The following is a 26839-nucleotide window of genomic DNA, read 5'->3' as shown; positions in this document are numbered from 1 at the left end:
TGCCGCTTTCTGCTCCACATTCCTTTCCAATGAAGACCAGCCTCCACCTGGCCTTGCTCAAAGTAACTTGTCTCAAAGTAACCAGCTCCCAAATAACCTTCTACATGATCCTTGGGAACTTCATCCTTTGTAGTCGAAGACTGGCATCCTTGGCTGTCTGCATCTCATGCGCTCTGCGATCTGGGTGCCTCCATCTCCCTGACTGTGACCCCCTCCCCAGGAGAGGATGTTCCTTTCTCCAACAGTCCCCGGTCACGGACACTGGACCCTTCCAGACACTGCCTTCACACAACCCTACTGTTGCGGGCACGCTCAGTTGCTTTAGTCGTGTCCGACTCTTTGCGATGCTATGGCCTGTAGCCTGCCAGGCTCCTCTGTCCATGGCATTCTCTAGGCAAGAACACTGGAATGAGTTGCCATGCCTGCCTTCAGGGGGTCTTTCCAACCCAGGGATCGAACCAGCATCTCCTGCACTCCTGCACAGGCGTATTCTTCCTGAACCACCGGGTGAGCCTGACCCTCCTCTTACAGGCGCTCAAACATCTCCTCTTCTAGCACACACTCCAACCATCCTCCCTGTTACAGGAGCTCAAACATCCCCTCTTCTAGCACGCACTCCAACCGTCTTCCCTGTTACAGGAGCTCAAACATCCCCTCTTCTAGCACGCACTCCAACCGTCTTCCCTGTTACAGGTGCTCAAACATCCCCTCTTCTAGCACGCACTCCAACCGTCTTCCCTGTTACAGGTGCTCAAACATCCCCTCTTTTAGCACGCACTCCAACTGTCTTCCCTGTTACAGGTGCTCAAACATCTCCTCTTCTAGCACACACTCCAACCATGTTCCCTCCTTGGCCCACCTCTTCCTGTGCTATCGCTACTTTCCATTTCGCCAAAGCACAGCCTCGACCATATTTCAAGCTCCTTTTCCAAAACACCTCAAAGGCTCCCCAATGGTCACCAATTTCAGGGCCAGTGGGGTCGCAGAGTCAGACATGACTTAGCAACTGAACAATAACAACAACTGGCAGATGGGGCTCAATATGTCCAGCTCTAGTTTTTGCTATGATGCTGGTGAAGGCTTCCCCGGCACTAGTCAATAGACACAGAATCATCCCATTCCTGAGCTGGCCTCTTGGCATTTGAACTCTGCCTGGCTGCAGGTTTCCCCTGCAGGGTCTAGGCTGTAGTCAAGGGGAGGGGAGAAGTGCTGGGGTCAGCTGAGATGCGGAGTCTTACAGGATTTTAGATTCCCCCTCTATGGAGAGGAGGGGCTGGCTTGGGGTAATGCTAAAGGTTCTTTTTGACTCTAACTTTCTCGGCCCAACATCAGCTCAGAGTTTGGCCATGGGATCAGTTTGACATACCTGTTGATCACCTGTTAAGTGCCTGACAGTAAGGGATTCAGCGTGCATGCCACCAGCTCCTGCTCTCAAGGAGTTGCCAGCAGGTGGGGGAAGCAGAGAACCAGAGAATTACAATGCCAGGTGGTTAGTGTTACAACAGAGAAAAGAACAGGCTGCTTTGAGGAAGGGCGGGTGGCCAAGGCTGGATGCCAGGGCTGGCAGGGATGGTGTCAGGAGGGAATGCTTCCTGGCAGGAACCTCAGCATTTCTCAAAGTGGTTTTTAATAGGAACGGAATAATTCCAGCCATTTAAACAGATCTCAATGATTTCCTAATTGGTTTCACAAGCCCGTATTGCCCCACATTCAATTACCTTTTCTTTGGAAACACGCTCCACTAACGCCAGGTCTAAATAAACCCCTAAGTCATACAAACAACACACAAGTGAAATGTAACTGGAGACTGCTGTCTCAGATGAAGCTTAGAGTTGTTGGCCAGAAAGCCTTCTTCATGTTTAACTAAAGGGTTGCATTAACCCTGTGCAAAGACTCACGGAAAGTTGGGTTGTTTTTCAATAATGCTGGGTGGAGTCTATTCTGGGACTCACATCTTCACATGAGAATTAAGACCTTTTTTTTTTTTTTTTTTTGCATTCCACCAAACACAGGGGGAAAAAACAGCCACTTGTTCATAGCATGTTTTCAAAGTATTCTCTGGGAGACAGTAAAAAGTTTTAGGGGAAAAAAACGATTCTCTGGCCAAATACATTTGGGAAACATCATTTAAACAAAGACAAAAAAGTGTCATCATTGTAGGCATGCTCAGGAAACATAGAACTTCAGAGTATGAGTCTCTAAGAGAGAGAAAGGTACCCTAATTATTGACCAGGGACTCCTTTCTTTATGAAGTATCTCTGAGACTGAGATCTCAGGACACACTTTAGGAAATGCTGACTTATAGGTGTTTTGCATTTCAGGGTTCCTGCTGGTGACCTTAAAGACGTAGCTCTTCCACTTTACAAAGGAGAGCTTAGAAGTACAACAGGTGCTTTGACGTCAAAAGAGCAACCTGAGACCACATGAGTAACTACCTGTCCCTCCCAAGTTACTGTGGAAACTCCCAGAGTCTGAGATGAGAGAGGAACATCTCAATACCAGAAACCAGGGAGGACTGTTTGGGCAAGATGGGGTAAAGGGAAGTGCTGAGGAAGCTACACATGAAGGATAAGGGAGGCTGTGGAAGGGACCCCAGCAAGACCAAACTATAAGCTCAGAACTGCTTTGGCTTGACAGTGGCAAGAATGGGGGCAAGTCTTGAGGGAAAGACCCTTCCAGGTGGTAAGGAATCTGCCTGCCAATGCAGAAGATGTGGGTTTGATCCCTGGGGCAGGAAAATCCGCTGGAGGAAGAAATGGCGACCCACTCGAGTATTCTTGCCTGGAGAATCCCATGGACAGAGGAACCTGGCAGGCTATAGTCCAAGGGTTTGCAAAGAATCAGATACACTCAGCAACTGAGCATGCACACAGGACGGGCTTAAGTCTGCAAACTGAAAGGGCCCACCTGGCACTGAGACGTGATATCAGATATGGAGGAAACAAAGTCCAGAAGCCAGAAGAGGTGAGCAAGTAAACCAGGAAGATGGAAGAATTGTCAGTAACAGAGTCCTGGATTTGACTGCAAATGGCAAACCTGTTTCTTGAACGACAGATGAATAATATAAAATAATGACGACATGCTGCAGTTCATGGGGTCACAAAGAGCCAGACATGACTGAGCGACTGAACAACAACAACAACAACATATCTAAAATCTAAATTGCAGATCCAAAGTCCCATGTTATTTACACATTAATTGGCAGGGGTGGGGTAGGCCATCTCTCATAGTTCTTAAAACACATGGACTCTGCGGTATGGCCTCCAAGGGGTTGAACTCCAGCCTCCTCACCCACCAGCTGTGTACCCAGCATGGCCCAGCCCTTACCGTTTTCTCCCATCAGCTCACATCTCCCCGCTGTCCGTACACTCAACATGTACCTCTCCACCTGCATGGCCACTGCCTTCGTTCAGGCCTCACAGTTTCTCCTGAGTCAGCCCTCTATGGGCCCCCCACCGTCAAGCCTATCTTTGCCCCTCCTCTCACTTCAATCCAACTTCTAGAATGATCTTTAAGAACTTTCAGTGGCTTTTAGTAACACTCCATAGAGAGCAGAGGAGGGTCCAAACCCCCAGGCTTAGCATACAAGGCCTCGCCTCCAGGATCTGATTCTACCCACCTGTCCGGCCACACTCCCTCCAGCCACAGTTAATCACACACTATTCCCAAGGCAGCAACCTCTCTTCTCCCCGACATCAGAGAATCAGTAAGGCCTAGATTCATTCCCAGACTTGGCTGCTTACTAATGGTGTGAACTGGGCTGATTAAGTTGCTATGCTGACCCTCCAGCATGTCACCTGCAGGATGGAGGTAATTACAATGCCTGGACCTTATGAGAGTTGTTGTGAACACTGAAGTGGGCTTCCCTGGTGGCTCAGATGTTAAAGAATCTGCCTGCAATGTAGGAGACCTGGGTTCAATCCCCAGTTTGGCAAGATGCCCTGGAGAAGGGCAAGGCAACCCACTTCAGTATTCTTTCCTGGAAAATCCCACAAACAGAGGAGCCTACAGAAGCAGGTTATAGTCCATCAGGTTGCAAAGAGTCAGACACAACTGAGCGACCAAACACTTTCACAAACACTGAAGCACAATGCACAGAGTCCTTGGCACAGTGATTCACACATTGTGAGCACTCTGAAGACTGTGATCATTACATACTTCCTCTACACTCACCAACTCAACTCTGTATGCCTAGAAAGCAACTTTTTCCACCTAGAAAACTCCTTTATGTTCATGTTTCAGCTCAAACGTTACTCTCCACCTATTAGGCTTTCAGCGAGGCTTGTAGGAGAGAGCAGACAACCTTGACACTCCCAGTAGATGGGATCTCTTGTCCATGTGCTTCTCTCATGAGTCCTCTGTGTGACCCTTGATCTAGGGCTTTGCAATGACCTACATGCCTAACTGTCTCCTCCACTCTGCTGTGACTTCTTTTAGTTTAACTATTAACTTGTGTACTTATTTTGGCTGTGCTGGGTCTTCACTGCTGTGTGCAGGCTTTCTACAGCAGCTGTGAGGTGGGGTCACGCTCTTGTGGAGCATAGGCTTCTCATTGCAGTGGTTTCTCTTGTTGTAGAGCACAGGCTTCAGTAGCTGTGGTGCACAGGCTTAACTACCCCAAGACATGTGGGACCTTCCCAGACCAGGGATTGAACCAGTGTCCCCTGCATTGGCAGGCGGATTCTTAAGCAATGGACCACAAGGGAAGTCCACACTGTGAGCTCCTAAAGGGCAGGTGCTATATCGGACTCCCCGTAGGGTCCCCAGGAACTAGGAAAGTAACTGGCCCATGGCTGGTGCTCAGAAAGTATCCACTAAAAGAAATGGAAGAGTGGCTTTGCCCTGCCTGAGAATGAGGAGAACGGAAGAGGTGGCCAATGATCCATCTCACAAGTTAAGGTCATGGCTCTGATGTCCAACCAGAACATCAAACATCAATATGTCCAGCTTGGGCAGGACAGAATGGCTGAGCGTTGGTGAGAGGAAGGAGTCCAGCCTTGTGGGTGCATGGCTTCCACACAGAAGAGCAGCCTTTGGAGACTTTCAAATGAAGGGGAAAAAAACACACACTGTGTTCAACCAGCAAACTGTGAGAAGCGTGGGGCTGTTGTGGATGAGCTCATGGTGGGGCTGAGCCGTCTGGCGAAGCGGCAACACTGGTCTGACCACTGCAGATTCTAGCCAAAACCCCGAAATAACCTCAGGCCTCTGGCATGCTGTGGCCGAGGCTTACTGAAAGTCCAGCAGCATCGTGAAGGAAAGCATCAGCCTCGCCAATGAGAAAGCACCAGAGGCTGCCAAGAACCAAGCCTCTTCCTGATCAGGATGGTCCCAGAGGGAGGTAACCTGATCTTAGTCAAGCACACCCCCTCCACCAGGGCAGATCCTGGCTCTCCTGTGCAGACACACAGCCAGTTAATCAGACATTTTCCACGGATTACTCTGTGGTGATGAACAAGCACATCAGATGATGATGAGTAGAGGAGAGTTCCCTGTGATAGACATGGAGTTTGGCTCAAAGCAGGATGCCAATCTGAAAAATGCAAGGCGCTGGGGCAGTGACCATAGGGTGGAGGCAATTCCCATCTTCAGAATTTCAAAGCTACCCCTGGACTCTGAGCATACCTCACAAACTGGAAAATGCAACCTGCCGTGGGTGATCTCTTCTGCACCAAGGGTGATGTCTCCTTTGCTATGTTGAACACAGAATACCGACTTCTTTAGAAGGAAGGATTAGACAGAGCAGCTGTAGAACTCTGTTTTTTTCTTTAGTCATACACCAGATTTTTTTTTTTAGCTGCACCATGTAGCATGCCAGAATCTTAGTTCCCCAACCAGGGATGGAACCTGTGCCCCCTGCAGTGGAAGCACAGATTCTTAACCACTGGACCACCAGGGAAGTCCCTAGCTCAAATATTTTAAATGAAGCTTATACAGTATACTTGGTGGTTCAGATGGTAAAGAATTGGCCTGCAGTGTGGGACACCCGGGTTCAATCCCTGAGTCAGAAGATCCCCTGGAGAAGGCAATGACAACCCACTCCAGAATTCTTGCCTGGAGAATTCCATGGAGAGAGGAGCCTGGTGGGCTACAGTCCATGGGGTTGAAAAGAGTTGGATACGACTGAGCAACAAACATTTCACTTGCACAGAGTATGCAACGCTGTGAGGCTAACTGGGAAAGTCACTGTGTAATAGAAAGGGTTTCTGGAATACAGCAGAATTTTGGGGGACATCTGTGTTTTCAATGGAGTCAACAGGTACCAGGTAAAAGTTTGCCTGCACAACTTGTTGGTGCAGAAATAAGCACAAGTGTTGCCAGCGGGCTATCAAAGAATTCTTCATAAGGTCCTTGCTTGCCTCACAAACTCTACTGCTTCTACTCACCTTTAGAGACTGCTCAGGTCGCCTGTACGTATTCTGAGCAACTTTGGTGCTGAGGCACCTTCATACCTCCTGACCAAGTCACTGTTGATAATTAAGGAGTTTGAGCCCATGAGCAAGTAGGGACAGCATTCCTCATGGACATTTACAAGGCATCATTCAAGCATCAAATGAGTGGCTGTTCCAGTGCTCCGGTACCATGACCTTATTATAGAGTAAGTGTGCCAATGACCTCATTCCAGCCACCTCATCTGTGTCAGATGACTGTCTGTGCCATCTCAGAAGATTTCTGGGAAAGTGGATTCTATAAACATCTTTGGAAATTCTGGCAAAGAATTCTTTCAAAACCCATTCCCCTTAGGTTAACAACTTTATTTATTTATTTTTTTAATTGAGGCAGACTCTTTTCTTCTTTCCTTTCACACATCCATCCACCCATCTGGTCTGTTGTTGTTCAGTTACACAGTCATGTCTGACTCTTTGTGACCCCATGGACTGCAGCACACCAGGCTTCCCTGTCCATCACAATCTCCTGGAGACTGTGTGTAGTGTAATACATTTTACGTGCCAGGTCTGAGCTCACCACTGGGTTGAGAAAATGAAGCATGCATTTGGTCTTGAGAGCTCAAAATGTAAGTGCAAAATAGTGTGAGATATGTGTAATGAATGGAGTTATGAATCAAGTAAATATAATCCACGCTATGTCTAAAATGGATAACCAACAAGGACCTAGAGTAGTATAGCACAGAGAATTCTGTAAAATGTTATGTGGCAGCCTGGATGGGAGAGGAGTTTGGGGGAGAATGGGTACAAGTATAACAATAGCTGAGTTACTCTGCTGTGCACCTGAAACTATCACAACATTGTTAGTTGGCTATACTCCAATATATTTTTAAAAAGTTTAAATAGAAAAAAGAATGGAGTTGTTAATCAAGAAACAGTATTAACAGCCACGGAACAAGATACATATCAATTCAGGATGCTGGAGGTATGACTGAATCATCATGTGTGCATACAAGCTTAACTTCCAGAACTTCCATCTTTAAAGAAACATAGCCACTAAGTACAACAACCAAACCAAAAAAAAAACCAGACACAATTTCTGAATTCATAGTAAACCACTCAATCCAGTGGTATGAAATGCTGTTTAGAAAATTCTGCTTGATTGTCTAAAAATGCCATTTTCTCTGATGATGAAAGTCATGTAGAAATTTGGAAAATGCAAGACCGAAGACAGAAGAAAAAAGTAACCAACAATCAACTACACAGAAATATGATTACTATTCTATGTACAAATTTTCAACATGTAGATACACCATTCACTCAATCTAAAAATAAAATTGGGATCATGACTGCATAATCTGTCAGTCATTCTTTTTAATACTTCTTAGCACTTTGCTTCACTCTTTTTCTTTTTAAGATTTACTTGTTTTTTTTGGCTATGGCATGTGGGATCTTTGATCTTTATCATTTTGGCATACAGAATCTTTTAACTGCAGCACGTGAATTCCTAGCTGTAGCATGTGGAACCTAGTTCCCTGACCAGAGATTGAACCCAGGCCCCCTGCACTGGGAGCAGGATCATATAGTCTCTAGACCACGAGGGGAGTCTCATGCTCCATTCTCAAGTGCCTTCTGAAAGCATGCCTGCTCAATGGTGGTCTAGTATCCCATCATGGCTTCCCTGGAGGCTCAGACGGGAAAGACTCCGCCTGAGATGCAGAAGACCAGGGTTCCATCCCTGGGTTTGGAAGATCCGATGGAGGAAGGAATGGCAACCCACTCCAGTATTCTTGCCTGGAGAATCCCCAAGACAGAGGAGCCTGGTGGGCTACGGTTCATAGAGTCACAAAGAGTTCAGTTCAGTTCAGTTCAGTTCAGTCTCTCAGTCATGTCCGACTCTTTGTGACCCCATGAATCGCAGCACACCAGGCCTCCCTGTCCATCACCAACTCCCGGAGTTCACTCAGACTCACGTTCATGGAGTCAGTGATGCCATCCAGCCATCTCATCCTCTGTCGTCCCCTTCTCCTCCTGCCCCCAATCCCTCCCAGCATCAGAGTCTTTTCCAATGAGTCAACTCTTCGCATGAGGTGGCCAAAATACTGGAGTTTCAGCTTTAGCATCATTCCTTCCAAAGAACACCCAGGGCTGATCTCCTTCAGAATGGACTGGTTGGATCTCCTTGCAGTCCAAGGGTGTCTCAAGAGTCTTCTCCAACACCACAGTTCAAAAGCATCAATTCTTCAGCACTCAGCTTTCTTCACAGTCCAACTCTCACATCCATACATGACCATAGCCTTGACTAGACGGACCTTAGTCAGCAAAGTAATGTCTCTGCTTTTGAATATACTATCCAGATTGGTCATAACTTTTCTTCCAAGGAGTAAGCGTCTTTTAATTTCGTGGCTGCCATCACCATCTGCAGTGATTTTGGAGCCGAAAAAAATAAAGTCTGACATTGTTTCCACTGTTTCCCCATCTATTTCCCATGAAGTGATGGGACCAGATGCCATGATCTTCGTTTTCTGAATGTTGAGCTTTAAGCCAACTTTTTCACTCTCTTCTTTCACTTTCATCAAGAGGCTTTTAGTTCCTCTTCCCTTTCTGCCATAAGGGTGGTGTCATCTGCATATCTGAGGTTATTGATATTTCTCCCAGCAATCTTGATTCCAGCTTGTGTTTCTTCCAGTCCAGCGTTTCTCATGATGTACTCTGCATATAAGTTAAATAAAAGCAGGGTGACAATATACAGCCTTGACGTACTCCTTTTCCTACTTGGAACCAGGCTGTTGTTCCATGTCCAGTTCTAACTGTTGCTTCCTGACCTGTATACAGATTTCTCAAGAGGCAGGTCAGGTTGTCTGGTATTCCCATCTCTTTCAGAATTTTCCACAGTTTATTGTGATCCACACAGTCAAAGGCTTTGGCATAGTCAAGAAGCAGAAATAGATGTTTTTCTGGAACTCTCTTGCTTTTTCCATGATCCAGCACATGTTGGCAATTTGATCTCTGGTTCCTCTGCCTTTTCTAAAACCAGCTTGAACATCAGGAAGTTCACGGTTCACGTATTGCTGAAGCCTGTCTTGGAGAATTTTGAGCATTACTTTACTAGCATGTGAGATGAGTGCAATTGTGTGGTAGTTTGAGCATTCTTTGGCATTGCCTTTCTTTGGGATTGGAATGAAAACACACCTTTTCCAGTCCTGTGGCCACTGCTGAGTTTTCCAAATTTGCTGGCATATCGAATGCAGCACTTTCACAGCATCATCTTTCAGGATTTGAAACAGCTCAACTGGAATTCCATCACCTCCACTAGCTTTGTTCCTAGCGATGCTTTCCAAGGCCCACTTGACTTCACATTTCAGGATGTCTGGCTCTAGATTAGTGATCACACCATCATGATTATCTGGGTCGTGAAGATCTTTTTTGTTCAGTTCTTCTGTGTATTCTTGCCACCTCTTCTTAATATCTTCTGCTTCTGTTAGGTCCATACCATTTCTGTCCTTTATCGAGCCCATCTTTGCATGAAATGTTCCCTTGGTATCTCTAATTTTCTTGAAGAGATCTCTAGTCTTTCTCATTCTGTTGTTTTCCTCTATTTCTTTGCATTGATCACTAAAGAAAGCTTTCTTATCTCTTCTTGCTATTCTCTGGAACTCTGTATACAGATGTGTATATCTTTCCTTTTCTCCTTTGCTTTTTGCTTCTCTTCTTTTCACAGCTATTTGCAAGGCCTCCCCAGACAGCCATTTTGGGTTTTTTTGTATTTCTTTTCCATGGGGATGGTCTTGATCCCTGTCTCCTGTACAATGTCACGAATCTCATTCCATAGTTCATCAGGCACTCTATCTATCAGATCTAGGCCCTTAAATCTATTTCCCACTTCCACTTATAATCATAAGGGATTTGATTTAGGTCATATCTGAATGGTCTAGTGGTTTTCCCTCCGTTTTTCAATTTGAGTCTGAATGTGGTAATAAGGAGTTCATGATCTGAGCCACAGTCAGCTCCTGGTCTTGTTTTTGTTGACTGTATAGAGCTTCTCCATCTTTGGCTGCAAAGAATATAATCAATCTGATTGCAGTGTTGACCATCTGGTGATGTCCATGTGTAGAGTCTTCTCTTGTGTTGTTGGAAGAGGGTGTTTGCTATGACCAGTGCATTTTCTTGGCAAAACTCTATTAGTCTTTGCCCTGCTTCATTCCGCATTCCAAGGCCAAATTTGCCTGTTACTCCAGGTGTTTCTTGACTTCCTACTTTTGCATTGCAGTCCCCTATAATGAAAAGGACATCCTTTTTGGGTGTTAGTTCTAAAGGTCTTGTAGGTCTCCATAAAACTGTTCAACTTCAGCTTCCTCAGCGTTACTGGTTTGGGCATAGACTTGGATGTTAGTCACAACTAAAGCAACTAAGCATAGCACACAGCACAGTATCCTATCATATAGACATCACATGCTAGTTTTAGCCAATTCTTTATCATTGAAATTTAGATATTTACAATATTTAGACTTTGAAATTTAAAACAATTCAAGGTTTTCACAACAATGTTTAACCATACAATACACACATCTCCGATTAATTCCTATATATTGACTGCACATTTTAAGGCATTTAATACATACTCTCAAGTTATTTTACAGAAGGTTTGTACTGATTTAAATTCCCATCAGCAGAACATTGACCATCCCAGGTGGGCACAGAATCCGCCTGCCATGCAGGAAACTTAATGAGACACAGGTTCGATCCCTGGGTCAGGAAGATCCCCTGGGGAGGGCATGGCAACCCACTCCAGTATTCTTGCCTGGGAATTCCATGGACAGAGAAGCCTGGCGGGCTACAGCCCATAGGGTTGCAAACAGTCAGACGTGACTGAATCGACTGAGCACACAGGCACAGCAGAACACAAAAGTGTCCATTTTCCTGAACCTTCCCAATACTATTATTTTGTCTTATAAATTTTTTGCTACTTGATAGGTAAGAGAAGATGGTATAAAATTATTTTAACTTGCAGTTCTGATGAACAGGAGGCTGATTCCTTCCAGATGCTTACCATGTGTGTGTATTCATATTTGTAAATGTATGTAACACCCTGTTCAGAGCTTTTGCTCATTTCTTCCTATTCAGTGAAAATCCGCCTTTTGGTCCAAATTGTGCCCTCTGGAACTATCCTAAGTAAGTTTAATTCCTCCTTCATATGACACCCCCTCAAATACTTAAAGACAAAAATCATGTCTTGCTTTCTCCAAGATAAACACTCCCGGCTCCTTCAACTGTTTCTTATGTGGCAAAGTTTCAAGGGTGGTTGTTGGAGATTTAATGCCTCACAACTCCTTCCGCCGTGGTAGCCTGTACCCTTCAGCTCTCTCATGTATAGAACTCCACAGGACTCCAGAAAAACCGGCTCTGAATCACTTTTTTAGAATTTTTCTTTTTGGCTACATGACAAGTGGAATCTTAGCTCCCCCAACCAAGGGTCGAACCCACGTCCCCTGCATTGGAAGAGTGGAATCTTAACCACTGGACCACCAGGGAAGTCTTGCCCTGAATCCTCCTAGCAGACTCTCTGGATGCAGTCACCTGCCTGCACCTTGGTCCTCAGCTTCCTTTCCTGTGATAGGCAGGCATGGCAGTCAAATAAAATGGTAGAAAAAGAGCACTTTGAGGCCAGAAATGGGAAGAGAAGTTTGCCTGGTATAATAAGGACGATGAATTCAAATGAGGAAAGCATCAAGAAGGAGATGATCTGCTGGTCCAGAGGCTGAATTTGGCAGGACTGGGGTAGCTTTCTACAGAGTCTCATCTGGGGAGCCTCTCCTGACCCTGGGGCAGGTGAAGGACCCCGCCTCCATCCACAGGGCTGACTTCCTGCCCACACTCTCCTGGAGTCATCTGTGTACCTGCTTGTCCCCCACCAACACATCTTTGCATTCCCCAAGGGCTGGGCCTCTGTCTAGTGCCCCAGAGCCTTGCTCAGCAGATGGCATGGATGAGACCATCACGTGTCCCAGTGAGCCACGGCTAGAAGTCTTTCACCAGGCTGACCACAGCCCTTTGCTCTTCTTTGCTTCTCATCAAACAACCTTCCAGCACAAATCTGTTGTCTCAAGTACTTTCAAACCTCATAGATTTCCTGGACAATAGCCATGGGCATCCACGCCAGTGACGAGGAAGCCCCAGGGCATCACAGAGTTGTACCTGATTAACACATCAGCTTTGGAGGACTCTCTCTAAGAACCCTGGGTCTGAAGAGTTGTGCAGCATGGTCAAGACTATGGATCCACAAAGCTAAGGTCCAGGCTCTGGACACTGTAAATGAATCACTGCCTTCTGAGTTTCTGTCCTTGAGCCCAACCTTAAGGCAAGCAACACCTGATTTTATGCATTATGATCTAAGTGTGGGCTTCCTAGGTGGTGCAGTAGTAAAGAATCTGCCTGCCAATACAGGATACCCAAGAGATGCAGATTCTATCACTGGGCTGGGAAGATCTCCTGGAGAAGGGAATGGCAACCCATTCTAGTACTCTTGCCTGGAAAACTCCATGGACAGAGGAGCCTGGTGGGCTACCATCCATAGGGTCGAAAAGAGTAGGACAGGACTGAGCAACTGAGCACAGGCATGAGCATGGTCTAAGTAGAAAAACATATACAAATAAGATATACCATAAAACTGATATATTGATATCTGTCTGTCTATATCTCAAACACTAAACATTGCCAACTTATTGCAAGATTAATATAAAACCTCACAGTACAGACCTATTTACCTCAGTTCTTATCACCTGATATATCACACTTGGATTTCAACAAAGATTTACAAGATATGCTAAAAGGCAGGAACAAACATAGCTCAAAGAGACAATTAAATATCAGAACCAGACTCAGATACGACATGGATTTTGAAATGACTAGGCTGGGAATTTAAAATAACTATGATTAATATGTTCAAAGCACTAGTGGAAGAAGTAGATGAAATAAAGAACATTTGGGTAACGTAAACAGAGAGATGGAAACTCTAAGAAAGAATAAAAAGGAAATGGTAGAAAAACAAAAAAAAAACACTGTAACAGAAAACAGTGCCTTTGACAGTCTCATCAGTAGACTGGACATAGTCAAGAAAAGAATCAGTGAGCTTGCAGATATAGCAACTGGCATTTCCAAAACTGAAATGCAAAGACAAAAAAGAATAAAAAGCCCAGAACAGAATACCCCCAAACTGTAGTCCAGTTTCAAAAGATATACATGTAATTGGAATACCAAAAGGAGAAGAGAATGAAACAAAAGAAATATTTGAAGAAATAATGTCCAAGAATTTTCCAAAATTAATGACGGACCCCAAACCACAGACCCAAGAAGCTCAGAAAAAATACCAACCAGTACAAATAATCAATGGGGCTTCCCTGGTGGCTCAGTGGTAAAGAATCCATCTGCCAAGAAGGAGATGTGGGTTCAGTCCCCGAGCTGGAGCGATCCCCTGGAGAAGGAGATGGCAACCCACTCTAGTAGTCTTGCCTAGAGAATCCCATGGACAGGGGAGCTTAGTGGGCTACAGTCCGTGGGGTCACAAAGAGTTGGACACAATTCAGGGACTAAAAAAACAACAACAATAATAACCAAAAAATCCCACAAAAACTAAACAAATTATACTATCATATTCAAACTTCAAAAATGCAAAAACAAAGAAAAATCTTGAAAGAAGCCAGAAAAAAAGTCCCATACTACATACAGAAAAATGAGGATAAGAATCATATAGACTTCTCATCAGAAACCATGCAAACAAGAAAGTGAAGTGAATATTTAAAGTGTGGAGAGAAAATAACCACCAACCTAAAATTCTATATCCAGTGAAACTGTCCTCCAAGTGTGAAGGAGAAATAATAACTTTCTATGAAAAACAAAAATGGTGAGAATTTATCACCAGCAGAGTTGTCCTGCAAGGAATGTTAAAAACAAGGTCTTCATGAAGAAGGAAATGATACAGATCAGAAACTCAGATCTCCACAAAGGAAGGAAGAGCATCAGAGAAGGAATATAATTAAGGCAAAATAAAATATTCACATACTATAAAATTTGCCATCTTAAAGAATACAATTCAGTGGGTTTTAGTAGATTTGCACAGTTGTACAGCTATTACTACTATCTAAATTTAGAACATTTTTGTCACCTCAGAAGGAAACACAACCCTGAATATTCATTGAAAGAACTGATGCTGAAGCTGAAGATCCAATTCTTTGGCCACCTGATGAGAAGACCCTACTCACTGGAAAAGACCCTGTGCTGGGAAAGATTGAAGGCAAAAAGAGAAGGGGGCGGCAGAAGATGAGATGACTGGATGGCATCACCGACTCAATGGACAGGAATTTGAGCAAACTCCGGGAGATAGTGGAGGACAGAGGGGCTTGGCATACTGCAATTCATGGGGTTACAGAGTAGGACATGACTTAGCAACTGAACAACAACAACAAACCATTAGCAGTCACTCCCAATTTTCCTCTCCCCCCAGAACCTGGAGACCACAAATCTACTTTTTGTTTCAATGGATTTGCCTATTCTGGATGTTTCACATACATGGAACTGTAATGTGGCCTTTTGTGTCTAACTTTCTTTTACTTAGCATGATGTTTTCAAGGTTCACCCATATTATAGCATCAATCTGTACTTCATTGCTTTTTTCCCCCCTTCTCCAGCCCTGGCATCTGCCAGTCAATTTCTTTACAGTGTTGTGTAAGTTTCTTCTGTAAACAATGTGAATCAGCTCTAAGTATACATATAACCCCCCTCCCTCTTGAGCCTGCCTCCCACTCCCGCCATCACACCCTTCTAGGTCATCACAGAATACTGAATTGAGCTCCTTGTGCTATATAGCAGCTTTCTACTAGCTAGCTATTTTACACATGGTATTGTATTAATGTATATATCAATGCTACTCTCTCAATTTGTCCCACCCTGTCCTTCTCCTTCACTGCTTTTTATTGCTGAATTATTATTAGCTTAGCTTAGTGCATTGAAGCTATCATATGGGTATACCACTTTTTATTTATCCATAAATGTACCCGTGTAATTTGATTCCACATTTTGGCCACCATGAATAATGTTGCTATGAACATTCAGGTACAATTTTCTTTGTGAACATATGCTTTCAGTTCTCTTGAGTATATACCTTGGAGTGAAACTGCTGAGTCATACGGCAACTCTAGGCTCAACATTTTGAGGAGCTTCCAGACTGTTTCCCAAAGCAGCTGCTTCATTTTACACCCCTACAAGCAAAGGATGAGGGTTCCAGTTGCTCCAAACCCTTACCAACACGCATTATTGTCTATTTTAACCATACTAGTGAGTGTGAGAGGTATTTCATCATTGTGTTTTGATTTGCATTTCTTTAGTGACTTGAATACAATTATCATTTCAAATGTCCCCCTGACTTTCCAGAGTGCTCTCAGTGACAGATCACAGAAACGATTTGTGAGGCGCCAATCACCTGTGCAGGATTGCTCTTTTACAAACCTTTGTTTCAAGTAGCAAGACTTTTTTCCATTACAAAGACCATTACATTCTAACTGCAATGGAAAATAAGAGTATTTTCCAGTCTCTTTCTATAAGAATGCATTTCTAACAGGATACCATGGTGACATGAACCAGCATTCAATCCCCTGGGAATGAAGATGCAGGTTCTCCTTACCTGCTGGCGGCCAAGCCTTGATGTAGCCTGTGCAGTGGACCACAGCATACTGGGCTTCTCCTTCCTTCACAGGGCCAAGGCCATTCCTAGAGAAAGAACATCATGAGCTGGCTTTCAGCACCTGGGGGTGAGGCAAGGATGCCCATGACTCCTTTAGTACCTAAGCTTCTGGGTTCACCTGTTGACCTTGTGTTTCTGCATCTTCACTTCCCACCATCCCCCTTTCCCTCCTCCCTCATAGTATGCATGTCCAAAATAAATCCACCCAACACCTTTCTCAGCTGAGCCACAGTAACTCTGATGTGTGAGTCTCTTGGTGCTTTCTACAGCTAAGCTTGCCTTTAAGTTCAGCTATTCCTTAGCTTAGTGCATTGAAGCTATCTACTGGCATAGCCCCAAAACATCCATCATGCCTACTGGGACTTTCCTGGTGGTCCAGTGACTAGTACTCTGTGCTCCCAGTGCAGGGGGCCCAGATTCGATCCTTGGTCAGGAAACTAGATCCCACGTGCTGCAACTAAAGATCCCATGTGCCACATCTAAGACCCAGCACAGCCGAATAAATAAATATTTTTAAAAATAAAGATAAAAACTGAAAGGCCTACTGACCTGAACCTCTTCCTCATGGTGGTTAGTCTGTTTAGAGGAAGATGGTCCAAAGGAGCATTTCCACACCTAAGATGTGAGAAACACATTAGAACAAGTGAAGAGCCAGCCAAGCATATAAACCCCACAGCGCTGCAGGCAAGTATATTTGTTGTTGTTCAGTCACTCAGTCATGTCTGACTCTTTGCGACCCTCTTTAGACTGCAGCACACCAGGCCTTCCTGTCCTTCACTATCTCCTAGTTTGATCAAACTCACGTCCATTGAGTCAGTGATGTCATCCAACCACCTCATCCTCTGCCAGCCCCTTCTCCTCCTGCCCTCAGTCTTTCCCAGCATCAGGGTCTTTCCCAATGAGTTGTCTCTCCACATCAGGTGACCAAAGTACTAAAGCTTCAGTTTTAGCATCAGTCCTTCCAACAAATATTCAGGGTTGATTTCCTTTAGGACTGACTGGTTTGACCTCCTTGCAATCCAAGCAACTCTCAAGGCAAGTATATGGACCTTATCTAATGTGACCACACTTACTCAGGTGAGCCATATAGCTAATTTCTTTCCAAAGTGCAGAAGCAGGGCTGCATGTCTATGAATTCCTATCATCACCGAAGGCAAGGGAGGTGACCCATTCTTCAGTGCACAGGTAGACGGTCTCCAGTCCAGCCCAGAAGCCAGAGAACTATGGACAGACACTTGGAGGACCTTGGCCATGCTCCACCCTGCAGATCATTTCAGTGTAATCTGGGGGCTTTCAGGGAACAAGGGAAGGGAGGTGATGACAGCTACAGTGTCTCTTCAGGCCCGAGCAGAGGCAGCAACTCAAAACAGATGTTACCAGTTGACAAACAGAATCATCTTCTCAGGCTTCAGATTCACAGTGTAGAAAGTCCCTCCTCCCCAGCAATGTTCTGGCACTAGGAATGAGCAGACCACTGTGAGCCTGCGGATGGCAACGGACAAACTGGGGACAGGAGGAGGACGAGTCTGGAATCGGATCTTTCGATGGGTCCTTCTCTGGGAGGCAGGGGGTGTGAGGTGTCCCACTGCCCTTTCAAGCAGCATCTTTTCTGCCTCCCTGCTCCATAACTGTCTCTGCATCCCAGGCTCCAAGCATCCACAGCCTGCACTGTGGCCAACCTCTGACCTGTGTTCTCAGTTCGCACTTCCATTTTCCAGCTTCACAGTAGATGATGTCCTCAATGCCTCAGTATTCAGTGCAGCAGAGACAAGAGTCCAATTACACTCTGAGGCCTGGGGCAGCTGCCAGAATGGGCATATTTTCATAGCAGGATCCATCCAAGAGGTAGCCGCCTAGGGATGCTGGCACAGCCCTCTGCCCTCTGGCAGGCTGTGCCCAGTGTCTTCCTGAAATTGAGCTGCTTTGTTTGGAGGGGAAGGCCATGCTCTCAGCAGATGGCAGTGCTCCTTGCCTCACAGGTAAATCCAGGTAGTGTGGGTGTGGCACTGGGAAAAGCAACCCAGAGGTACCAAGGCAGGGAGGGGACCACCTGGTTCTGGTCAATAGGTCAGTGATAATGGTATTGGAGGGCTTCCCAGGTGGCACAGTGGTAAAGAATCTGCCTGCCAATGCAGGAGACCGGGGTTCGATCCCTGGGTCGGGAAGATCTCATGGAGGAGGAAACGGCAACCCACTCCAGTATTCCTGCCTGGAAAATTCAGGCTCTAGTCCATGGGGTTGTAAACAGTTGGAGACGACTAAGCAACTAAGCACAGCACAGTAATGGTATTAGAGAGACTTCCCTGGTGGTCCAGTGGCTAAGACTCTGTGTTCCCAATGCAGGGGGCCTGGGGTCAATCCCTAGTCAGGGAACTAAATCCCACATGCCTCAATTAATAGTTTGCATGCTGCAACTAAAGATTCTGCATGCTACCATGAAGATCAAATATCCTGCGTGCTATAACTAAGACCCAGCACAGAAAAATAAATTAATTAAATAAGGGCATTGGAGGCTACTTAGGAATGAAATACTTGATGCTTCCAATAAATTTATGCACAAGGCAACTTCTTAGATGGCACAATGAAGAATCCACCTTGCTGTGCTACACTGAATGTCCATCTAGCTAGGACAGGCATTTACTCTACTGGCCAAAGCACTGAGGAAAGCCCTTGCTGTGCTGGACTGCACTAACTGATGCATTTTGTCCCTGGGTGGACACTAATGCATGTGAGTCTGAGCCACTCAGCTTCTCCCTGCCAGCTGAACAGAGGGAAGACAGTCTGTGCAGCTGTTAGGTTGCCCAGTTGTGTCTGGTTCTTTGTGACCCCATGGACTGCAGCACGCCAGGCTTCCCTGTCCTTCACCATCTCCCAGAGTTTGCTCAAACTCACATCCAAGGATTCTGTGATGCCATCCAACCATCTCATCCTTTGTTGCCCCCTTCTCCTCCTGCCCTCAGCATCAGGGTCTTTTCCAATCTCACTGATGTCAACCCTCAACTCTGTATCTTCAGCCCCAAGCTCTCCCATGAATTCCAGAATTCTACGTCCAACTGCCGACTCCTCTTCTCCATTTATAGGTGAGACAGACCAAGAAGGAGGTGACGTGGGGCTGCAGTCAGGAGGTGACGTCACCAGGGTGAAGGTGTGATCTGAAAGCCCCCCAGGATGCTCAGCAGCAGGGGGAAGGGAGTAGCCCCACCAGAGCCCCAGCCCACTGCTGCCCCAAACAGACCTCATCCTGCAGATGAAGGACCTCCGGGAACCCATGCACATCCTCATGGATGACTGCTGCCCTTCTTTCTTGACTGTCCCGGTCTTCAGGTCCAAGATCCGGCCTGAGACAGAGACAGAGAGAGAGGAAAGACATTTGCATGAACCTCTGTCTTTGATTGTGGGGTGCAGGTGAGGGGAGAGCTCTCCAAGTGAAAACACATGGGGCCATGCAAATGTTTCTTGGAATTCCCAACATTCTTAAAGCAATGAAATCCACACAATCCTAACGCTTTGTTTTCTCAAAGAGTGGTCCACACCCGCCGTCTCTGCTTTGTCCAATTCCATCACAAGTCCCCCCAGTTCAGCTTTGTCTTCATGGAAACAGCGTTCACCAAGGTCACTAACGACATTCTTATTGCTAAATCCAAAACATGCTTTCCCTTTGACTTATCTGACTGCTTTTGCTGAGGCACAATGATTCTTGAAAATCCTCCCTCCCCTTGGCTTCTGACAACACTCTCCACTCGCCTCCCCCAGAGGCTCCTTCCTCTCCCAGAGGCTCCAACCTCAGCCATCTTCTCTTCTTGTTCTATGTTTCCCTTCTGCCAGGAGTCCCCAAACTTTGGGCCATGGACTGGTCCCTCCAGTCAGATCAGCAGCAGCATCAGGTCAGAAATAAAGTGTACAAGAAATGTAATGTATTTAAATCATCCCGAAACCATCCTTCACCCCTCCCCAGTCTGCGGAAAAACTGTCTTCCATGAAATTGGTCCCTGCTGCCAAAAAGGTTGGAGACCACTATCCTATGTGATTTTAGCCACTCCAAGGTTTTGAGGGTCACCTCTACCCTAACGAACCTACATCTACACCTCCAGCACCAAGATCTAAACCACCAGTGGATGACTGCACACCTCAAAGGCAGCATCAACCCCACCCAGACACCAGCTAAAGCATCTCCAGCCAACAACAAAGTCAGAATTCTAAATGTCATTTCACCTCACCTCCTGCACACTCAGTCTCGCCATCTTGTTTGGCTCATCATTTATTCCTCAAGGGAGTCTCACTTCCAGCCCTCAGCATCCTATCTCCTTGATTCACCTTTCACATGGCTGATGGCTGTTTAGACAATACATATCTGACTGTGCACCTCTTGGCTTAAAACTGCATTGCTAGATGAAGGTCCCTGTTGATTATTTATTTTATATGGTGTGTGTGTGTATTAGCCACTCTATCATGTCCAACTCTTTGAGACCCCATGGACTGTAGCCCACCAGGCTCCTCTGTCCATGGGGTTCTCCAGGCAAGAATACTGGGGTGAGCTGTCACTCCCTTCTCCAGGGGATCTTCCCAACCCAGGGATCGAACCTGGGTCTCTTGCATTGTACGTGATTCTTTACCATCTGAGCCATCAGAGAAGCTCCATATAGTGGTGTATATATCCCGACCTCTTCATGTATCCCTACCGTAAAGCACAGGGAGCTCTACTCAATACTCTGTAACAGCCTACAGAGAAAAGAATCTGAAAAAGAATAGATATATGTATTTGTTGTTTGGCTGCTCACTCATAACCAACTCTGCAACTCCATGGACTGTAGCCCGCCAGGCTCTTCTGTCCATGGAGTTTTCCAGGCAAGAATACTGGAGTGGGTTGCCATTTCCTACTCTACAGGGTCTTCCCGACCCAGGAGTAGAACTTGTATCTCCTATGTCTCCTACATTGACAGGTGATTCTTTACTGTTGCACCACCAGAGCAGCCCAGATACATGTGTAACTAAATCACGTTGCTGTACATCTGAAACTAATACAACATTGAGAAACAACTGTACTCCAATATAAAATAAAAAATTTAAAGACTGCACTGCTTACAGGAGCTCCTTAGAGAGTCTTTGGTCCCTGTCTGCCACTCAACCTCATTTCTCCTACACTTCCGAGTCTCCTGTCCAAGAGAAACATGCTAAGAGCCACCTATGTAATTTTAAATGTTCTAGCAGAAGCAGTTTTTAAAAAGTTAAAAGAAACGGGTAAAATTACTTCTAAAAATATACCCCAAATATTATCCTTTCAACATGTAATTCATGCAAAAATTATTAATGGGCTATGTCGCTTTTTCTCATACTATAACTTTGAAACAGGTGTGTATTTTACAGAGCAGCACATTTCAATTCTGACTAGCCCCGTTTTGGGTGCTCAGTAACCAGATGTGGTTAGAGACTTCCACACGGTACAGGGAGCAGCTCTGTGGACCTTGGCCTCATCAGAGCCCTTAGCAGGCAGGTGTTTCTATAAGTGCCCTGTGCCCTCTCACATTTGCAGATGTGGTCATTCCTGCCAGAAATTCTCTCCCTGTTCCACACAAGCTGTTGTCCTGGTGAACTTATCCTTCAGGACCACCTCATACAGCGCAGCCTCTGGGAAATCTTTTCTAGGTTCTTCATGTAGAGCTTCATATCTGTTTCTTCCTTCTTCCCTTCTTTCCTCACTCTTTCTTCCTTCCTTCCTCCCAAGGAGTTGGACATGACTGAAGTGACCCAGTACACACACACACATACATTTATACTGTTATTACATATAGCCGTTACAAGTAATCAAGAAATGAATTAAAGTGTACAGGAGGGGGACTTCTCTAAGCAGTCCAGTGGGTAAGACTCTAAGCTTCCACTGCAGGGCGCAAAGGTTTGATCTCTGATTGGGGAGCTAAGACCCTATGTGATGTGAGGCACAGCCAAGGATATGCACAAATGCTATACGATTTTATGTAAGAGATAGCACCCCATTTCATAGATTTGAGCCTCTGTGGATTTTGCTTTCTGTGTCAGGTCCTGCATGGGCTCTGAGGCAGGACTATATATGCTAGTTGGACTGAGTCATTTTTACCAATCCACAAAAGGACTGTTTAACACAATTGGCATTAAGTAACATGCTAGTATGGGGCTTCCCAGACAGTTCAGTAGTAAAGAATCCACCTGCCAATGCAGGAACTGCAGGAGAGAAGGGTTCAACCCCTGGGTCGGGAAGAACCCCTGGAGGAGGAAACGGCTATCTGCTCCAGTATTCTTGCCTAGAGAATCCCATGGACAGAGGAGCCTGGTGGGCTACAGAACATGGGGTCACAAAGAGTTGCACATGACCAAGCAACTAACACTTTTTTCTTTCATTGAATTTACCACGATAACCCTTCTGCTCCAAGCTTTTTGGTCCTTTGACCATGAGACATGTGAAATCCCAGCTCCCCAGGGATCAAACCCATACCACCCCACACCACCCTCTACCTCAGTGGAAGTCAAAGTCCCAGCCCGTTGGACCACCAGGGAAGTCCCTGAATGGGTTTCTATCACTTGAAATCAAAAGGTCCTTGAAGAAGGCACCCCCTAGCCAAAATGGCTCACACTGCCCCAAGCAGAGAAGAGGCAGCAGGGGCTTTGAATGGCAGGATCAGCTCTCTATCCCCATTACCTTCTGCTGCAGCAGCTGGGACCCTGCAGCCTTCAAACTCCACGTGGACCAGGGCTCTGTAGGGTGTGGGGCGCTCAGCTCTCTAAACACCAGCAATTACATCATGCCCACTACAAAGCCACACATCTTTAAGCAGGACATGTACCCCAGAATTCAAGCCCATCGGGGGCCCAGCTCTCAGTCTGCTGGTCGGGGGTGGGAGAGACTCTGGCACTTCCCATGCAGTGGAGACCCTCGGTGTCTGTCAGCGATTCAGTGCTATCTGCATCCCAGGTTTGACACCTGTCTATCAGATGTCTTCTTTTCATGGCTGTTTTAGTGGAAATTGTCACTGCCCTTGTCATCTACCAAATGGCAAACGGCTTCAGCTGAGAAGAAGGCCAGCTTGAGAGTCTGTCAAATTCCAAAGTGTGCTCTGAAAATAAATCACAGCTGCGAAGCATATGAGCCCTGGAACATGAGGAAATGAGAACACACACTTCCACGGTCTGCTGTCATGACCCTGAGGGATGACTCCTTCGGAGTTTATTTCTCTGTGAGCTTCTACAATTTCCTCTGGCACAATGAACCCCCTTTCCAGGCTCCTTAGGAATGGAAAGCATGCCTACTTTCTGCAGTAGGTGTGTTCCTGAAGGGCTTATGGAAATTAGATTTTTGACAGACTTAATAGCAGGGAAGATGTATGGAGGTATGAGACCAACCCCTGGCCCTGGGCAGTGAGTCCCAGCATGATAGACTGAGAATCACTCCCTATCCCATGGACACCTGGGAATTGGGTTTACTTATGATAGGGTTCTCCAGAATATGGAGATATAGCTACTATTTATACTGCTCTTCCCAGGTGGCACAAGTGGTAAAGAACCCAGCTGCCAAGGCAGGAGACACAAGAGACACAGGTTTGATCCCTGGGTTGGAAAGATCCCCTGGAGTAGGAAATGGCAACCCACTCCAGTATTTTTGCCTGGAGAATCCCATGGAGAGAGAAGCCTGGTGGGCTACTGTCCATGAGATCACAAAGAGTTAGATATGACTGAGCACACACAAGCGCACGTGCGTGCGTGCGCGCGCGCACACACACACACACACACACACACAATTCTTTTACTTCTTTCCTGACCCACAGGAACCTTGGTTCTGTCTTGAACCAGGGGTCTGGATTTCTAGGGCAGGTCCCCAGTGGGTCCCTAAGAAGCACCATCAACCAGGCCACCCTTTCCAGAATCTCTTCCCACCCCCAACCTCATCCACTGGGTCAGGAGGACTCCCTCCTTGTCAATGCCATCACTGGCTGATCCCACCATGAATCCCATCCTGCTTTCCTGCAGCCAGTGCCTAAGCTCCTGGCCACTCCGGTCACTTCTCTCTGTCCTCATTCCCGCCATCCCAGCCCCCTGCTCCTCTCCTCCCTAATCTCCTCCAGGGTGCCCTCTGGAACGTCCACTCTGAAATAAACAACTGTTACATCCTCAACTCCTTTCAGAAAGCCTGACCTTCTCCTTCCTTGGTGGCATCACTACTCAGAAGAAACCTGTTCTCCCATATCCTGTGCGTTACGGGCTCAGAGGCAGGTCTGCCATCTTCCTGGGCATCCAGAGCCCTTCCAAGTCAGCACTCCTCTCACATAACCCTGGCTCCTCCCAGACGCACCAGGTCAGCCTCATCCACCCACAAGCCCTCATGGTCTCTGTAGTCTTCCAACCTCAGGGTCACTCCCTTCTTTCATTTTAGACATCAGCACACCACTCATACTCTTTCTGTTTGCCCCCAAGACCTGCTACCACCATGGATGGGCTCAGTATTCATGTGAAGGATCCACCCAACCTCCCTGCCTCTGTCCTTGCCCTCCTCAACTCTGAGCATGCTCCCCCACTCCATGGCACTGTACACCCACCACCACTTTGTGGAACTCACAGGCATCCACAACTGCTCCCTCTGAGGCTTTACATTCAGATATCCCCTTCTGGACCACAACTCCCACATCCACTAGTCCCTTCACTCTGGCTCTCTGGCTTCATTGTTCTGTGAACGCAGTCAGTCCAGTGCCCAAAGCCTCCCACCCGATCAGCTTCCTTCTTTTAGGGCAAAAGCCACAAGCTTTTCTCTAAACTGGTCACCAGGGTAGAGGGCTCACATTACACAATGGCCCCTTTGCCAAAGAAGCCCAGAAATGTTCCACATAACAGGCAGCTATGGAAGCAGGTATTTTGTCTGAATTCAATGTACGAAAGAGAACTGTTCATGACACAGCCCAAATCTGGGAGAGATTTGATGACATAGCCCAAATCTGAAGTTATTGTTCAGTCACTCAGTCATGTCCAATTTTTTGTGATTCCATGGACTGCAGCACACCAGGCTTCCCTGTCCCTCACCATCTCCTGGAACTTGCTCAAACTCATGTCAGTTGAGTTAATGATACCATCCAACCATCTCGTCCTCTGTTGCCCTCTTCTCTTTCTGCCTTCAATCTTTCCCAGCATCAGGATCTTTTCCTATGAGTCAGCTCTTCACATCAGGTGGCCAAAATACTGGAGTTTCAGCTTTAGCATCAGTCCATCCAATGAGTATTCAGGGTTTATTTCACTTAAGATTGACTAGTTTGATCTCCTTGCTGTCCAAGGGACTCTCAAGAGTCTTCTCCAGCCCCACAGTTCAAAAGCACCAGTTCTTCAGCACTCAGCCTTCCTTACGGCCCAGTTATCACAACCATGCATGACTACTGGAAAGACTATAGACTTGACTATATGAACCTTTGTCAGCAAAGTGATGGCTTTGCTTTTTAACATACTGTCTGGGTTTGGTACTTCAAAGTGAACAGGGCAGCAACAATAGGAGTCACAGCTCCTGTGTGTGCAAGTGTGGGAGAGGAGCAGGTCACCTCCTTTCTCTGTGTTTGGTCTCCTTCACTGGAAACAACATCAGATTTGCCTGCTTTGACGGTTCTGTGGGGATTCAAAGACTTAAACAGAGGAGCTCAATAACCTCCTTTGAGAATTAGAATATAAGTGACTGGCAGGCTCCAGGCAGCCACTTTGTGAGCTTTAAGATAACTGTGTTGAAATACAGAGCAAAGGTCTGAGAAGCTCTCTTAGAGTTGGCCCAGCCCCTGCCTCTTGGCTTCGCTAAGGAAGGTTCTAGAATAATGCACACAACACTGTCTCAGGCTAAAAGGCTGAAGAACTCCTTACTTTTTTCCTTAAAATTAAATTGTTTTAAATTATAAAACTAAAGTGTTAGTCACTCTTTGCGACCCCATGAACTGTAGCCCACCAGGCTCCTCTGTCCATGGAATTCTTCAGGCAAGAATACTGGAGTGGGTTGCCTTTCCCTTCTCCAGGGTGTCTTCCCGACCCAGGGATTGAACCTGAGTCTCCCGCATTGCAGGCATATTCTTTACTGTCTGAGCCACCAGGAAAGCCTCTAAAACTAAAGTGATCTTTAAAAAAAAAAAATCAAGCAACCATACATACAGTAAAAGTCCGGATAATCTTCCTCTCTATAAACTATTGAGTTACCAGAAAGTTCGTTCAGATTTTTCCATCACATTGTACAGGAAAACCCGAAGCACGTTTTTGACCAATCCAATATCAACACTTAGGCATATTTTCTGTCAATCTTTTTTCTATGCGTGTCTGCTCATTTCTTTTGACTAAATGAGGTTTCATGGTGTATATTTTTCCACTTTATATTACAATATAAACTCATAAGGATTTAATCATCAATGTTATTTGAAAGGCTCTGTGGTATTATTTTGAGTAGAGAATTTATTATTGGACATTAAGGCATTCCTAGGTTTTCCACAGCAAATATGCAGTGGTAAATAACTATATAGAAAAAAATAGCCATATCATCTTAGGACAGGTTCCTGAAAATGGAATTACTGCATCAAATGAAAAAAATTTTAAGGCTCTTAATACCAGCTCCTAGTGAACCCTGTAGTCAACACATTGACCAATATTCAGTGTTTCCATTCCATGGAATGGAAAGAATTATGACGCATCTCAGATTTTAACTACAATTTTTCAAAGACAGTTAAAAAGAAAAGATGCT

General features: G+C 45.8%; 1 protein-coding gene across 8 annotated transcripts in view; it reads right to left on the bottom strand.

Annotated features, from left to right (window-relative positions):
- Positions 1 to 26839, bottom strand: part of ARNT2 (aryl hydrocarbon receptor nuclear translocator 2) — a 190387-nt gene that overhangs the window by 73724 nt on the left and 89824 nt on the right. For all 8 annotated transcript variants that reach the window (XM_042234958.2, XM_060401377.1, XM_027956965.3 and 5 more), the window contains 3 exon segments: positions 19358 to 19460; positions 16672 to 16737; positions 16063 to 16148 (listed from right to left, as the gene is read on the bottom strand). In XM_042234958.2, the coding sequence (XP_042090892.1) occupies positions 16063 to 16148; positions 16672 to 16737; positions 19358 to 19460 (255 nt within the window).

This window comes from Ovis aries, chromosome 18 (genome assembly GCF_016772045.2).
Source record: "Ovis aries strain OAR_USU_Benz2616 breed Rambouillet chromosome 18, ARS-UI_Ramb_v3.0, whole genome shotgun sequence".
NCBI lineage: Eukaryota > Metazoa > Chordata > Mammalia > Artiodactyla > Bovidae > Ovis > Ovis aries.
Note: the sequence above shows the minus strand (reverse complement) of the source record. Positions and strands in the feature narration are given on the sequence as shown.